Raw genomic sequence first — 15,567 nt, 5'->3', positions numbered from 1 at the left:
AAACCAGCGATTTTCCAATTGCTATTGCTACTGGAAACACTGATTATGCTAATTAAAGGGTAGAATAGTAAATACCCACTCTTTTGCATCCAATTAAGTGCTCAGATTATTTCTCAGAAGTATTTGTTGAAAATAGCACTTTTGATTATCACGGGTCCCAAATAAACAGAGTCGTGTGTGTGTGTGTTTGTATGTGTGTGTGTGTGTGCACACACTCAAATACACATTTATCTCTGGAGCTCTTTTCATGGAGTAGTGTAACTCTTAAAATTCCTATGGGACCAAGTAAAAAAAAAATCATACAGCTTGGGATATCTTTAAAGAAAGTGTATGTTGAGAACGCAGCACAAGAAAACAATTTCAAGTTGGGAACATGTGAGATTTAACACACAAACATCAAGAACACAAATGGATAGGCAAGGCTGCCTAAGTCCCTCATAAAGTCAATGTCAGCTTATTCTAGATAATAAAATAGCCAAACTATGTTGTACAAAACGTTGAAAGTTTTATCCTTCCAGCCAATTCCATACTTCAGAGCAAAGTCAATTTATATGTAAGTTAAACAAAGTACCATCGCTAAAAACTGAGAATTATGAGTAATGTCAATCAGAAATGCAATAAATAAATATTAGAGGATTTGCAAGTTAAAGCAACCATATAAATTCTATTATCAGAAATGAAAATGTGTTGCCTGAAGAGATTACAAATAAGATGCTAGAACCCAAAAAAGGAAGAGCTTCTGTAACTATTTCCATAAGTTAATCAGGAGTGAGAATAGGATGGGTTTTGCACCGACTAAAGGAGATGAAATTCATACATTCATTCAACATGCGTTTAACCAACAATTACCACCTACACTGAACCAGGCCTATTCTAGGTCCCAGGAAAAGAGTGGTCAACAAAATCAACATGGCCCCTGATCTCCTGGAACTCCCATTCTAAGGGAGGGAAATAGATAGTAAACAAGTAAACAAAGTAAGATAATTTCAGACTGAGTAAAGTGTTTTATAGAAAATAAAACTAAATCACAGAAAATGAATGCTGGAGGGCAGAGGGCACAATATTTCACCTATAACTATGGATAGCAGAGCTTCTGGAGCCTTGCGAAGAATTTAGTATTAAGAATTCTGCCTTTTTTTTTTTTTTTTAAGTAGGCTGCACACCCAGCATGGACAGAGTCCAATGCAGGCCTTGATCTTATGACCCTGAGATCAAGACCTGAGCTGAGATCAAGAGTCAGACACTTAACTGACTAAGCCACCCAGGCACACCTTAAGACTTCTGTCTTACTTCAAATTTCCTAAAAGTAGAGCTTGAGGCAGGGGCTTAGTGCATGTGAGGCATTGAGGGAGAGTTCTCAGGAGATGGGAGTAAGGGAAACTGACAGGGCAGGGTTTGAAAGATAAATGGTCCCCAAAGTTGGATACCAGCTTCAGCATGATCCCACAGGGAGCTCTGGCGCATGAATTACACCCCCATGTTATCCCAGCCTGAAGCAAGTAAGCTGGTCTTTTGTCCTCCCATTAGTCAATTCCTGGCCATAGGTAGCTGGGAGTGAAGGAGCAGTATGGAACAACTTTCCAGGTGAGGCAAGATTTGGCCACTTGGCTAAAGGTAATTTTCCAGAACATGGAGCAGCTGAAGTGAATGTGAGTTCACTGGCCCAGTAAGGGGATCTGGGTAGAAAAACAACAGCATCTCCTACAACTTCCAAATTGCTTTCTTGTTTCTCTCTCTTAAACAGTATATAGGAAGTTTTCATTACTCTCTATTTATACTCTTCTGTTCATTTGTTAATCAAACAGCCACAACCCAGGTGCCATTATCCCCAAAGTCTTCCTGGTCATTTATTCTCCATACCAAATCAGCACAGTTACACCAATCTTGGTTCTACTAAAACCAATAAATCTTTTGTGTTTTTCAAAACATTCAAACCTTGGGTGACACAGCAAGTGCCACAATACAGCCTTCAAGTTAATAGCTTTGCTGAGGCAAAGGAAAATACTTGCTCCCCAAATACACAAGTCATTCATTCATTGAACCAAAAATCTATTGAGCCCCTACTATGTGCCATGTCCTGGTTGAGTAGATGCTTTCCAACAACAGGACTTATTTAGTGAGATGTGTTCATCTTGTTGTGAACTCATTAAAGAGCATATATAATTTTTTTTTCCTAACAATTTTCCCAAACTTTGTCAACAGCCACCTTTCTACTGGGGAGATCACTTAAGAATATTTCATAACTTTGCAATCACATCTGTTGTTAAAACAATATATTGAATTATTTCTGGTTCAAAGCTTTCCTCAGCCCTTACTTCTCCTCCCCAGAAGTCCCAAGATCAAATCTCATTGGCTCTGACTGGGACATGGGCCCACGTCTGAACCAACTGCTGTGGCCAATGGATACAGTGTCCTCTAATTGGCCAGGCCACAGCCACATCCCACTTCTGGAGCCTGATGTGGAACCAATACATCCCAAACCAGCCATGAAGCAAGGGCAGAGAGGAGAGCCTCTAGGGGAAGTCAGCGCTCTCTGAACCAGCAGAAGGATATTGGGTGCTAGGCAGGCAAACTGTCCACTATACAATTCAGCGAAGGCTTTATGGTGATTTGCTATACCTGGAGGCAAAGAAAAGACTGCCTAGCACATGCCAAAACACAATACCCAACACTTTACCTTAAAGTTATCTGGCTTAATCCTCACAAAAATACCATCAACTTTTTGGCATTTTACATATAGAAACCCTGAAGCATAAGAAGTTAAAGAACACACTCACCATCAGCAACTTTTTCCTCCATTCCAAGGGACTTTTTTTTTTTCATTTTGCCATCTCTAAAGTTGGAGTGCATCTTAAAATCAGTGGAGTGTCATGGTTTAACTGGCAGCATTTTTCTTCCAGTAGCACATAAAATAATAACATGTCTTGCAACTAACAGTGTTTTAGATTTGATGAGATCCTGGTGAAGCCATGAAGCCTGGTGAAGCCAACCCCATCTGACTCCAAAGCTCCAAAGGAACTAGGGCAGAGATGTCAACAAGTCAGGCTTTGCTTATTTTATAAAAGATATAAGATACAGCCCTGATAGAATTTTCTTCTTGTACTTGCAGGGGAGGAAGACAGCATCATTCCACTATCCTGGGGGAGGTGCAAAGTACAAAGGGGAGGCTGTCCAGCGGTCCCTGGTGGAGTCTTACACTCACCCAGACAGCAATGAGACAGAGTGGAGGGAGAACATCGATATTGTCATGAACTGGTTCACTAAGGAAGACTTTGATTTTGTGACTCTGTACTATGGAGAGCCAGATAACGTGGGTCACAAATTTGGGCCTGAGACGGAGAACAGAAGGGTGATGATTCAGCAAATTGACAGAACCATCGGGTACCTGGTGGAAGCCATTAAGAGGCACAGCTTGACCAAGCACCTCAATGTCATCATCACATCAGACCATGGCATGACCACAGTAAAAAAGAGGCCCAATGTCACTGAGATCCTCTTGACAAACTACATCAAGTTCAAGGACTTGGTCAAGTTTGATATCGTGGACTATGGTGGCTTTGGGATGATCCTGCCCAAACCAGGGAAAGAGAAAGCTGTTTACCAAGCACTGAAGAATGCACATCCTCACCTCAATGTGTACAAGAAGGAGGAATTCCCAGAACGCTTCCATTTTGCTAAACACAAGCGGGTGCTGCCAATTGTGATGTACGCTGACTCTGGTTATAACATCAATGGGGTGAGTCGATTCTAAAATGAATGAAGTCATCTTGGATCTGGGAGACAGCCTCTAGAGAGAAACGATTCTGAAAAAAAATTAAAACAAGTTGTAACCCATTGTTAGTTCTAAGTGTTCCCCACCCTCACCCCATGTCTCACCCAACCAACCCTGTCCCATGTTACTGCTATGCAGTTATAATGACAAACATCCCCGACCAAAGCTCTGTCCAGCACTGTACTAAAAATTTAACATGAGTTGTTTCATTTTTGTCTTCCCATCAACCCAAAGATAGATACTCTTATCTCCCTTGTTTTATTTAATAAGGAATAAGCCAAAGATAGAGAGAAGTGATTCAGGATTAGAAGTATAAGGTTAATGTTTGAATCCAAGCCTGTGTGCTTGCTTGATCATTATGCACAGATCACCAGTAGATTCACCAAAAATAACCATGTGCTGGTTCCCCTTTACACATATCAAGGAGAAGGAGGAGGGGAAGGGGAAGGAGAGGGACAGGGAGGTAGAGGGAGAAGGAGAGGGAGGGAGAGGGGGAGGAGGAGGGTGATGGGAAGGAGAAAGAGAAGGAGGAGGAGGAGGAGGAGGAGGAGGAGGAGGAGGAGGAGGGGAGGGAGAGGAGAAGAAGGAGAAGCCCTGTTCATACACACACACACACACACACACACACACACACACACACACATTATACACAAATGGTCACAACAGCATTATTCATAAAAATCAAAAAGTGAAAACAAACCAATTGCCCATCAACTGATGAATGAATAAACAAAATATGATATAACCATACAATGGAATATTATGTTGCCATTAAAAGGAACAAGGTACTGATGCATGCTACAACTTGAATGAACCTTGAGAACACTATATTTACTGAAAGAAAGTAGATACGAAAGACTTTGTATGATTCTATTTAAATGAAATGTTCAGCACAAGCAAATCTATAGAAACAGAACACAGATTGGTGATTGTCGGATGGGGAAGGGGGAGAGATGTTGGGAAGAAATGGGGAGTGACTCCTGAAGGGTACAGGGTTTCTTTTTGGGGTGATGAAAATTGATTGTGGTGATAGTTGCACACCTCTGTGAAACAAAATTTAAAATCATTGAATTGTACACTTTAAATGGGTACATTATATGGTAATTATACAAATTATATCTCAAGAAAGCAGTTATGAAAAAATAAGCAAGCCTAAAGAAGAAAATACCAAAATCAACACTAATTGTGAGATAGATTTAAGGTGGTCTGGTTTTTGTTAACTATCAACCAATAATTCATGGCAGAACAAAATGTAAGTGATGTTTAAACACTGCATGACAGAAGACCATCCCAGAAATAGTTTGAAGAAGACTTGTCCTAGGCTATGGACATGAGCCAAACATTATATTTGCAATCTGTTCAGAGTATAATAGGTATAGGAAAATTCATAAGGTTATTGTTTAGCGTTGGTGGAAATAGTCACAGTAAAATGCAACAATTACTTGATATTTTGCAATCCCTCACATGACCCAGAACACTGAGGATGCATGCCCAAAGCTAAGTTCTTGCCAAGGAGAAATTCCATAGCCACTGGCCTCTTTCTAAACCTGGTTCATGATGTAACAAGTTGAGAGTGATGTGAAGGAATTTAATGCAATAGTCACATTCCCAAACTAACCAACCAGGTTTGAGGGAATAGGGAAACTTCTGAACCGACCATTAGAAAATCCTTTGGGTCTCAGTGCCTCTCACTGAGTACACTTCTCAGATCCCCATCCACCTGCCTGACAATGTGAAGTGGGTGTTAGTCTTCTCTCTTCAGGATTAAGGAACTTGCAAAGCACAGGAGGCTATCACCAGAGGCACTATGTTTCAGCTTATTATTGTCAGTATTACCTTCTTGCTGTGTCTAATGGGTATACTTTCTTTATTCTCTTTCTTAAAGATCTTTCATTCCTTGCTCTTCCCTTTGGCACTGCAGAGCAGTGTCCTTCCTTGTCATTTAAATTTTCAAAGGTTTCATGGATCTGACAAGCATGACAATAACTAAGGGACAGTTTTCTTTCAGGGGATTGGAGCCTAAAATGGCTTTTTTATTATTATTATTTTTCAGCAACTAATAATATATTTCAACAAAGGAGATCATGGCTTTGATAATGTCTACATGGACATGAAGACCATATTCAGAGCTTTTGGGCCAGATTTCAAAAAGAATCACCTAGCTGAGCCTTTTGACAGCATCCACATCTACCCACTCATGTGTAAGCTCCTGGGGGTTACCCCTGAACCCCATAACGGCTCCCTGGCAGTCACCCAGGAAATGCTTGTGCAACATGAGCACAATGAGCAGCAGCCAGGTGAGATACAAGAGCAACCACCAGAAAACTGGCAGTCTGATCTATTCTGTCCTGAGATACAAACGAATGAAAAAGAGGTTGGGCGGGGGAGTGAGGGGGCCACTGGTAGAATCGAGCAGAATAATCCTGTTTGTCCAACAGCTTCAGCATCTGCAGGGCAAGATAGCAGCAGCTCTTAAACAGGTAGCAAAGGAAACAGGGAATCCCTCCACGTGCTGGTGACATTTCATACAGTGCCTCTGGGGCCAAAGGAAGGCTCTCCGTAGACAGTCAAGCAATAATCCTTCTGATCCTTAGAAATCACATGCAATCTGCCCCCTGATGTCCCTTGTAGTACAGAAAAGCAGTCTTCCTTCAGCAACTCAGCCTTTGCTAGTGCCTGGAAGAAAGCTGCTCACAGTGGAGGAAACCTTACCATTCCACTCATTGCTGAAAAAAGAAGGAAGGAGGTGTTTCTGTAAATGGGGTTGCTAATTCTTAAGACTTCAAAACCTTAAACCTGGGTGATATAAAGGAAGAATGGTATAGTCTCTAAGAATGCAGTTGTTTGCAACCAGTGGCCAGCTTTTCTTCTGCCAGGAGAGACTTAGATGCTGCTCAGTGATTTATCACACTTAAAGCAACTACATTCAATCAAAACAGAGTATAAAGGACACGCTTTTCCCTTCTTCTAAGCCACTGCACACGATTTTCTTGTGAACTTACAGGATGCAGGCCATTTTGTAGGAAACTACTTAAATGAATGACCAACTCAGGAAATTATTGGGATTTTTTTTTAAGTTTTAGAGTTTTGCTATAACTATTTGGCCCCTACCCCCGTCTCATAGCCCATTGGGAACCTGGGGTAAGGTGTCTGACTGCTGTCAGTTATTGATAAGCAGGATGTCCCACCAACTGATTTTCAGCAAATTGGCTTTTAGCAAATTGGTCACTTGGCAAAGTGGTCATTAGGCAAATGGGTCATTTGGCGAATAGGTCATTTAGTAAATCGCCTTTCAACGACTTGCCCTATGAGGTTTCTCTACAGTGAACACTTTCTTGGGTTAAATGTACATTTCATTTCCATAATTAATATTCACCAGAGCTTGGATGAAAAACTTCCCAGAGACCCAGGAGCAGCGAGAACAGCCTCTTAATAATCAGACAATTAAAAAACCATCTTATATTTTATCAGGAGCAGAGACACAGAAGACATTCCCTCTCCAGAAGATAGCGTTTGGCCTCGGGATTGTGACAGGAGTTCTTGCAGTTCTGTGTGTTGCTAGTGTGACATACACAGTCATTCGTCGGAAAAAGAAGTGAGTATTCTTTGGGTTTCCCAGGGTTTATCAGTGTACATTATAATAATCCACTTCAACCATTTCCTGCATGCCAGAGGGGGTCCAGCACTTTGAGAACCCAGCAACCAGAGCCAGGTTCATGACTTGTAAAGTGAGCAGTCACTCAAGGCCCAGGGCTCAAAAGAGCCCTCAACTTGGTTTAATAATCTACTAGTCTGTCACCATTTCAGAATTCTTGATTTTTTATTTATTTTATTTGAGAGAGAGGGAGAGAGATAGACAGAGAGTCCCAAGCAGGCTCCATGTTCAGCACAGAGCCCAATTCAGGGCTCATTCTCACAATCCTGGGATCATGACCTGAGCCAGAATCAAAAGTCAGAAGCTCAACTGACTAAACCACCCAGGCGCCCCAGAATTCTTGATTTTTTTTAACAAAGACCCTGCATTTTCATTTTGTACTGGGCCTCCAAAATTAAATACCAGTTGCATTAGTTTTCCACAGCTGCCATAACAAAGTACAACAACGTACCTGGCTTAAAAGAACAGGTACTTATTGTCTCACAGACCTGGAGGGGAAAGTCCAAAATTAAGATGTTAGAAGGTCAAAGCTGCCTCCGAAATTTGTATGGGAGAATCCTTCCTTGCCTCTCTAGCTTCTGGTAGTTGCTGGCAATCATTCGTATTCCTTGGTTTATAGATGCATCATTCCAGTCTCTGCCTCCATCATCACATGGCCATCTTCGCCGTGTGTCTCTGCCTTTACATGGTGTTCTCTTCTCTGGTGTCCATGACACCACTCATGGGATTTAGGGCCCTCTGTACTCCAGGATTACCTCGCCTTAATTATATCTGCAAAGAGTCTATTTCCAAATAAGGTCACCAATACCATAAGGTCCTAAGTACCAGGGGTCAGGACTTCCAACATATTCTCTGGAGGGACACAATCCAACCCATAACACTGGTTCTGCCACCAACTAAAGCAGTACAGAGCCCTGGTGCACCTCTTTCTATATCTCAATAGTTATATCATTAGACTGAGCCTCCCATATTCCTTATTATACCCAACCCTGACCATTCTTCTGCTTTAACATAGCTCCTGTCTCAATAGAATGGAGGCCTCCTGAACACTATAAACAGCCTAAGGGAAGTCAGAACTTTACTTAACCTTAACTCCATTACAAAGCCCACATTTAATGTAATTTATATTTGAACTATAAAAATTTCCTATAAGTTGAAACATGACCTATAAAGGTCTCTATGCCCTGAAGCAACGTTTTAAAAAGAAATCAATTGGCCCTTTTCTACAGAAACCATCAGCTATAGGAGAGCTAAAGGAAAAACTTCAATGTACTGATTGAACTGCCATGCCCACAGCATAATTTCTAAAAGGCAACCATTCTGTACGGTTAAAATATATTAGATGGTGGTTGTTGTTGACGTTGTTGCTGTTGTCGTTAAAAACCTCCAATCCAGAAGTTGAATCTTTAATATAGCATGTGCACATACACATCCCCTCTCGCCACTGGCAGGACCATGGGATGGGTCCTAATGCTTCTCTCCATATCAACACTCCCCAGAAGTTTTACTTTTTGTGGTACCTAATCTTCATTTACAACTGAACACACACCTGTGAGGCCCCTGGGATGTTAACAATCCCTTCACTGTCTTAATTCTTCCAGATTCAGATCTGAGATATGTGACCTTATGAACTCTGTCCCTCCCTAGAGCCCACACACCAAAATAAAGGTTTCTTCTGTGTGCAAGTCAGTGTCATAGACCACTCCGGGTCCTTTCCCAAACTACATCCCCATCTGGCATTAGGAAAGGCTAAAACAGCCTAGATTTATTAATATCTTAGTATAACGTCATGCAGTATTACTTATTATGGCACTGACTGTACATGCCCTTTTGCTCCTCAGAAGAAACGCAATTAATAGCTACTTTGTGTGTTAACAAAATAAGCCTAGTATTTATGAGTTTGACCCTTTCCCATTGGTTTTCATTGTCTACTGCAGGCAGAGAGCTGATCAAAAGAGCAAAAGTGGACCAATCGGCCTGGCCCAGTTCTGAAGCATCATTCCCTTAAGACCAAGCCTTGGCCCTGGTTAAGGCTCATCATATCTCAGATGATTCTACCTCAGGATACCGTGAGGAAGAGGATTCCTGCAACATCAGACCCAGAAACCATTAATTCCGTGTAAAGACACAGCAATAATCACGGTCAACCCTCTTGATTTAAATCAACAGTGTGGAGAGAATAAGACAAACCGTTCCTGTGTCAGATCCTGTGCTCACTTGGTACTGGTGGAAGAACAACAGATATGAGAATAAATGCATTCCATTAGAATTAATTCTTCTCTCTTGTTCTCTTGTTCTCTGAGCAGGGCTCAGTGTTTCTCATCTGAAAGGGGTAATAAGATTTAATCTGTCCCCTCATCTACCTTCTGCAAGTATATTTAGCAAATTAGCTCTCAAGACTCTTCCAAATGGAGTTTTATGAGAGATGTGCTAAAGTAAATGTGTTAGACTTTGAACACAGTTCAAACTCCAGAGGCAGCACCGGTGGGTTGCTGTCTATCCTGCCTCTCACTCAAGACATAATAACGTCTAATGGAAATAATAATTTTTTTTTTTTCCTTTTCTTCCCCCTTCCTCAACCACCCCCAGGAACTCTTACTCTTCAGATTCCTTTCCCTACAAAGTCAAAACTCCTGCTGTAAGTCCTCCAAGTTCCGGGAGCTCGCCTGCACGCTTGCTTCCTCCTGAGCCCCTGAAGGTCAGGGACCACACCTGGGTTTCCCTCGCGGTCGCATCCCCAACGCCTCACAGCACCGGGCACACAGAAGGTGATTAATAAGTGGTGAAGACAAGGCTGGTTGGATTAGGGACGGACCGAGGCCGGGGGAGTGGGGGTTCTGGCCTGGTATTAAAAGAGGTCATGGAGAGGACGTGACCGCAGGCTGACCTCGCCAAGCTCCTCGCCCCTTCCCCGCCCTGGAATGCACCTCAGCGCACGGGTTGGGGCTTCCACCCCGGAGGCGGTTCGGGTCACCACCCCAGAGCACCGCGCTGTGGAGAGGACGCGGACCACAAAGGGGACTAAACCCCGCCACGGCCTCCATGCGAACGTTTAAGATTCTGACACAGGGGCGCAGCTCATCTTGCAGCGCCCCCGTAGCTAAGGCCTGAGTGACTAAGTTTCCTTGCCCATTGACTGCGCCACCTACCCTACCCGGAGCGGCGAACGCGCACCTCGACCCGAAGGGGCGGAAAAGGCCTGAGGCTCCTAACCCCGGCCTGGGGACGTGAGGGCCCTGGAACGTGAGGGCCGTCAGGCTCACTCCCTCCCAGCTGCGCAACAGGGAGGGAGCTACGCGTCCGCCAAAAAGTGCCTCGTGAAGACGCGGGAACAGCGAGAATGATTACCTGACCCTTCGCCTGACTGGACGCTACCTACCACAAAGCCGTCGCCTCCCGCCTGCCCTCACTTGGCGCCAAAGCCCTGACTCCGCCTCCCAAGCCCCAGGCCACCCCCATCCGACCCGGGCCCCGCCCCCGGCCCAGCCCCGCCTCAGCCCCGCCCCAAGTCCTCTGGGCCCCGCCCCACTGCCGCTCCGTCTCCCGGGCGACGCCGCGGCCCCGCCCCGCCCCGCCATGGCGCCGGAGGAGAGCACGGAGGCCGTACGCCTGCTGCCAAGTTTCGAGCGCCGCTTCCTGGCGGCGCGCGCGCTTTGCTCCTTCCCCTGGCAGGTGGGCGGTGGGGCGCGCGAAGGGCGGGCGGGGGGCGGCTGGGGCAGGGTGGGGGCGGGGCGGGTTCCGACGCCCACTCCCTTCTCTCCACCCACGTGATGTTCTCGGCTCTCTCTCGCGTGCAGGGGCGGTACGTCTGGTCCTCGTCCCTGGGGCTTAGCCGGGGGCCACGCGGTCTGGCGGCGGGGAGCAGAAAGAATACCTGCGCGAGCCGGGGAGGCCCCGCCTGCCATCTGCTCCCTCCACCCCTGGCCCTTCCCGCCCTCGAGTGCCTTTGCCGACTGAGTCCACGAATTTAAGGAATGCGGGGTTTCTTCCCAACTCCCTTTGTCACTTGGGGGTTAGGGTCAGGGACAATTCACGATCAAGTCTATTACTTTGTTTAGCCAGTTGTCATCCTGGCCATTGAATAACAGTTGCTGCTGCCCATTTAAACAGTCAACGTCCGCAAGACCGTGGGAGACCACGTTGCAATGAGCGCAGTGACCAAGGCACAGACACCACACCTCCCCTCCCCCGCCAGGCCTCGGTGTTCTCATCTGTACCAAGAGCATTGTACAAAATCCCCTCAGAAGCAGTTTAAGCCTCTTAGGCCTGTGATGGAAGAGACAGGGAAGTACAAAACAGGCCAGAAGAGAGACGAAAGAAGTCTCACCTCCCCTGCCCTGGAGACCTGCCCTTCTCCACAGGCAAATGGCCATGGCGGCAGCTTCCTTCTGCCAATGCAGGGGCTCTAAGGATGCTGCCTCCTTCATAATTCATGTGCAGTGAGCTCACTGGGATGACTCAGATTGGGTACATATTCCTCCCCCCAAGTTTGCCCCAGCTTAAGGGGCAGTGGTTAGTCATTTGTGTCTCATTGACCTAATCCATTTAGCATTCTGAGTGGTCTTTCCCGTCAGAAAGGAATATGTACATTTTTTAACCCAAAACGTAAACCTTTGTAACAGCATCCATGGGTCCCAATTCAGTATCGACTATGATTGTTCACATGAAATAAGTGCTTACTCTGTACCAGGCCCATGATAAATGCTTACTTAGGCTGGCCCACAACAGCCATGCAGTGGGTACTATTACTGCCATTCACATTTGACCAGAAAGGTTTGATTAGAAAAAGAAGTAGGGTGCATCAGTGGAGAGATCAGGCCTGGGAGCAAGCATGCCTGCTTTGAATCCTGGCCCAGCCCCATACAAGCTGTGTGACCTTGAGCAAGTGACTGCATCTCTCTTATACCTTAGTTTTCTTATAAAGTGGGGGATATAATGATAGGGCTCTTGTCGGAATTACAGGAGTATGAAGCATCTGAGGCAGTGCCTAGCTCATGGTAAGTGAATGTGTTAGCTAGTATTTTTATTCCATCACCAAATATTTACTGAATGCCTTCCACGACCCAGGCCCCAGGAGTCAGCACACATTACAAATGAGGGCCTGCTTGGATGCAGGAGCCAGAGAATAAACAGGTAAATGAGTAAGCAACACACCAGGAGATGATAGTGGCTGTAAAGTCAGTAAAACAGGGAACTATATGTATCAAAGTAGAGGAGTCAGAAAGTCCTCCCCCAAGAGGTGATATTTGAGCCAGAACCTGAACAGGTAAAGCAGCCAGCTGTGGCAAGGCCCTGCCGGTGAGAACAAGCTGCTGCAATTGAGGAACGGCAAGGAGGCCAGGGGTGATGGCACATAAGGTCAGAAAGAGAGGCAAGGGCCAGGGCTTATAGGCCTTTTAGAGCATGATAAGTCACTCTGGAGAAATGAAATGGTTTGCCTGGTGTCACACATCAGCCAGGACCAATCTGCCTGCTTCTAGAGCCTGAGCTCACTGCTGGGTTGGAGTTCCCTGTCAGAGAGGACAGCATAACCTGGCTTGGCCTGTATGTCCATTTTAACTCAGATGTCAAGTGTAAGGTGAGCCCATCCGGTGTTGATGTCATGGCTTCCCCTCATAATTCCTGGTTGACCATTTCAGCCACGGAGCTGGTCTGTGACCCAGGCCAGCCTAAGCATCCAGGGCTAATCCAAACCAACAGTCTGTCTTCTGATGTTCTCTCTTTGACTGATCCAGGTGTAACCCAGGACTTCTCAAGTTCAGCTTTCAGCCCCCTATGGCTTCCACTTCCAATTGGCCCCAGGTCCCTGGGGAGAGATCACTTAGCACTTTGCTAACATGTCCTATTACATGTTTAGTGTTCCTGTGAAAATGCCCTTGAGATTTCTCTCTTTCTTCCTCCACTGTCTCTCTCTGAATAGAGCCTAGAAGAGAAATTACGGGACTCATCAGGTCCTGAGCTGCTGCTGGATATCTTGCAGAAGGTGAGAATCAGAATAACCAGGTCGCGTCACCAGCCTCCTGACTTCCCCATGAAGACATGACAGAAGCACAGCGGATGCACTTGTATCCTTTAAAAAAAAAGACACTGCATTTGGGTGGCACTGCCTCAGACGGCTCTGGCTCTTTTGTTTTCTTAGATGAAGACATCAGAATATACAAAAATCTGCATGAGAGGAGGGAATCCGGGGGATGTTTTTGAAACCATCCACAATGAAAACCAAAGTGACATCTGTGGGAACATCTTCTAGCATTTGGTAGCTGCTCAAAGACTTTCTTCTTTACATTTAAGGAAAAAATAAGGAGGCGAGCCTTACCCACTCGTGTGTCTTCTAGATGTAGATGTGTCCTGCTTTTCTGAGGTGGGGTTTGAATTCTAAGGTACATCTGGGCGAGAGTAGAGGTGAGGCCACCACACTGCCACGTGGATCAGGTGGAGATCACACGGTATCCTGGCTATGAACCCTCTTAAGGATCATGAACCCTTCTGAAAACCCAAAGCTATGCACCGCCCCCCCTAGAAAAAACAACCAGAAGAATACATTTTTGTACAAATTCAGGGAAGCCGTAGACACCCCTCCAACCACCAAGCCCATCCAAGAAGGCTAGGTTAAGAATTCCTCTGAGGTGAGTGAACCAAGATTGTCTGACCACCACTTGAAGAAAAGGCAGCCATAGTTAGGGGAAGCTTGCAGGGCCATCCAGTGATTAAGGACTGTGAGCTCAGAGATTCTGGGGTCCTTTTCAGGCAGCTGACTCTGATTTTCACCCTGAGGCTAAAACCTGACACCAGCCAACTAGAAACCCCCTGAAGGGTTGTGTGGGTATTTTACCTTGGGTAAAATTGTGTTTCTCGAGCCAGCAGATCCTGCATGACCCAGCCTGGCCTCTCACTGCCTCTGTTGCCCCACTCCTTCCCAAAATGCCAGGCCATGGCCCCCTTGGAGCCTGCACAAACTATCCCCTCTGCCCATAATTTGCTCCCCCTGCTCTTTGCTTCTCTAGACTTCAGCTGAAGTGTCACCCCTGAGGACCCCCTTCCCCTCCACCACATCCCAGTCAGAGTCCCCATCTTCCTCTGTCCTGACCATCACAGTCCTCATTCTCAGCCTGGCATGTCATCTCCAGGAGAGCAAAAGCTCTCCCACTATGCACGTTCCCACTATTTAGGCTCTCACCTTTTCCATGGAGCCAGACAATCCCACAATTGTCCCCGTACAAACTAGTTCATGCTGCCTGCCCTGGGAAGGGGTAGCAGAGCCCATTCCAGCTGCTATAACAAAATACCATAGACTGGGTGACTTACAAACAACAGCAGTTTATTTCTCACAGTTCTAGAGGCTGGAAAGGCCAAGATCAAGGTGCCTGCAGGTTTGGCGCCTGGTGGGGGCCCGCTTCTTGGTTCATAGACAGCTGTGTCCTCACTGTGGAAGGGCCAAGGGAGCTCTCTGGGGTCTTTTTTATAATGACACTAATCTCATTCATAGGGCTTCACCTTCATGACCTAATCACTCCCAAAGGCCCTGCCCTCTGATACTATCACATTGGGGGTGAGGCTTCAACATATGAACTGAGTTTGGGGGGGTGCACACAAAAATTCAGTCTGTAACAGGGTGTTAGCTTGGGTTCATGTGCACCATGTTCTGCCCAGAATGTTCTGTCAGTCTGTGCCACTGTAGTGGAGAGATTTTTTTAGGAAAGGACTTAAACCTTATGACTTAACTTTTTCAGATGCATGAGGGTCACCTGAACCCAGAACCCTTGTGTCTGTACACATCTTTTCTGAGGGATCAGATAATGAGGAATGCCCTGTATTCACTTGAAGCTCGTGTGAGTCTTAAGACAGGGTCTTTCCAGCAACCCACTTTGTGTCCTTTGTCACAGACCGTGAAACATCCTCTGTGTGTGAAGCATCCACCATCAGTGAAGTATGCCCGGTGCTTTCTCTCAGAGCTCATCAGAAAGGTCAGTAATGGGCACTGTCCGTCTGGTAGCCAGACAGCACCTGGGACTTGGCTGGCTCTCCAGAAGTGGACTCTGCTTGGCTTTGCGTGTTGGAGCTCAGATCTATCCCATACCCTTTGCCCGCTCTGCAAACCCCCATATGGCAGTGGACTCCCTGTGTAACTGTTCCCAGCTTG

The 15,567-nt window shown here is 45.8% G+C and overlaps 2 protein-coding genes across 2 annotated transcripts in view; both read left to right on the top strand.

Annotated features, from left to right (window-relative positions):
• The window catches only part of LOC125926199 (ectonucleotide pyrophosphatase/phosphodiesterase family member 7-like), a 31,648-nt gene extending 20,877 nt beyond the window's left edge, over nucleotides 1-10,771 (top strand). The window contains exons 3-5 of the mRNA XM_049635393.1: nucleotides 3,110-3,736; nucleotides 5,826-6,069; nucleotides 10,701-10,771. Coding sequence (XP_049491350.1) covers nucleotides 3,110-3,736; nucleotides 5,826-6,069; nucleotides 10,701-10,771 — 942 coding nt within the window. The remainder of the gene's footprint in view (nucleotides 1-3,109; nucleotides 3,737-5,825; nucleotides 6,070-10,700) is intronic.
• A 207-nt stretch (nucleotides 10,772-10,978) lies between these two features.
• Nucleotides 10,979-15,567, top strand: part of EEF2KMT (eukaryotic elongation factor 2 lysine methyltransferase) — a 14,208-nt gene continuing 9,619 nt past the window's right edge. Inside the window, exons 1-3 of the mRNA XM_049637479.1 lie at nucleotides 10,979-11,099; nucleotides 13,348-13,410; nucleotides 15,311-15,391. Of these exons, the coding sequence (XP_049493436.1) occupies nucleotides 11,004-11,099; nucleotides 13,348-13,410; nucleotides 15,311-15,391 (240 nt within the window). The 5' untranslated portion in view covers nucleotides 10,979-11,003. The remainder of the gene's footprint in view (nucleotides 11,100-13,347; nucleotides 13,411-15,310; nucleotides 15,392-15,567) is intronic.

This window comes from Panthera uncia, chromosome E1 (genome assembly GCF_023721935.1).
Source record: "Panthera uncia isolate 11264 chromosome E1, Puncia_PCG_1.0, whole genome shotgun sequence".
NCBI classification, from domain to species: Eukaryota; Metazoa; Chordata; class Mammalia; order Carnivora; family Felidae; genus Panthera; species Panthera uncia.
Note: the sequence above shows the minus strand (reverse complement) of the source record. Positions and strands in the feature narration are given on the sequence as shown.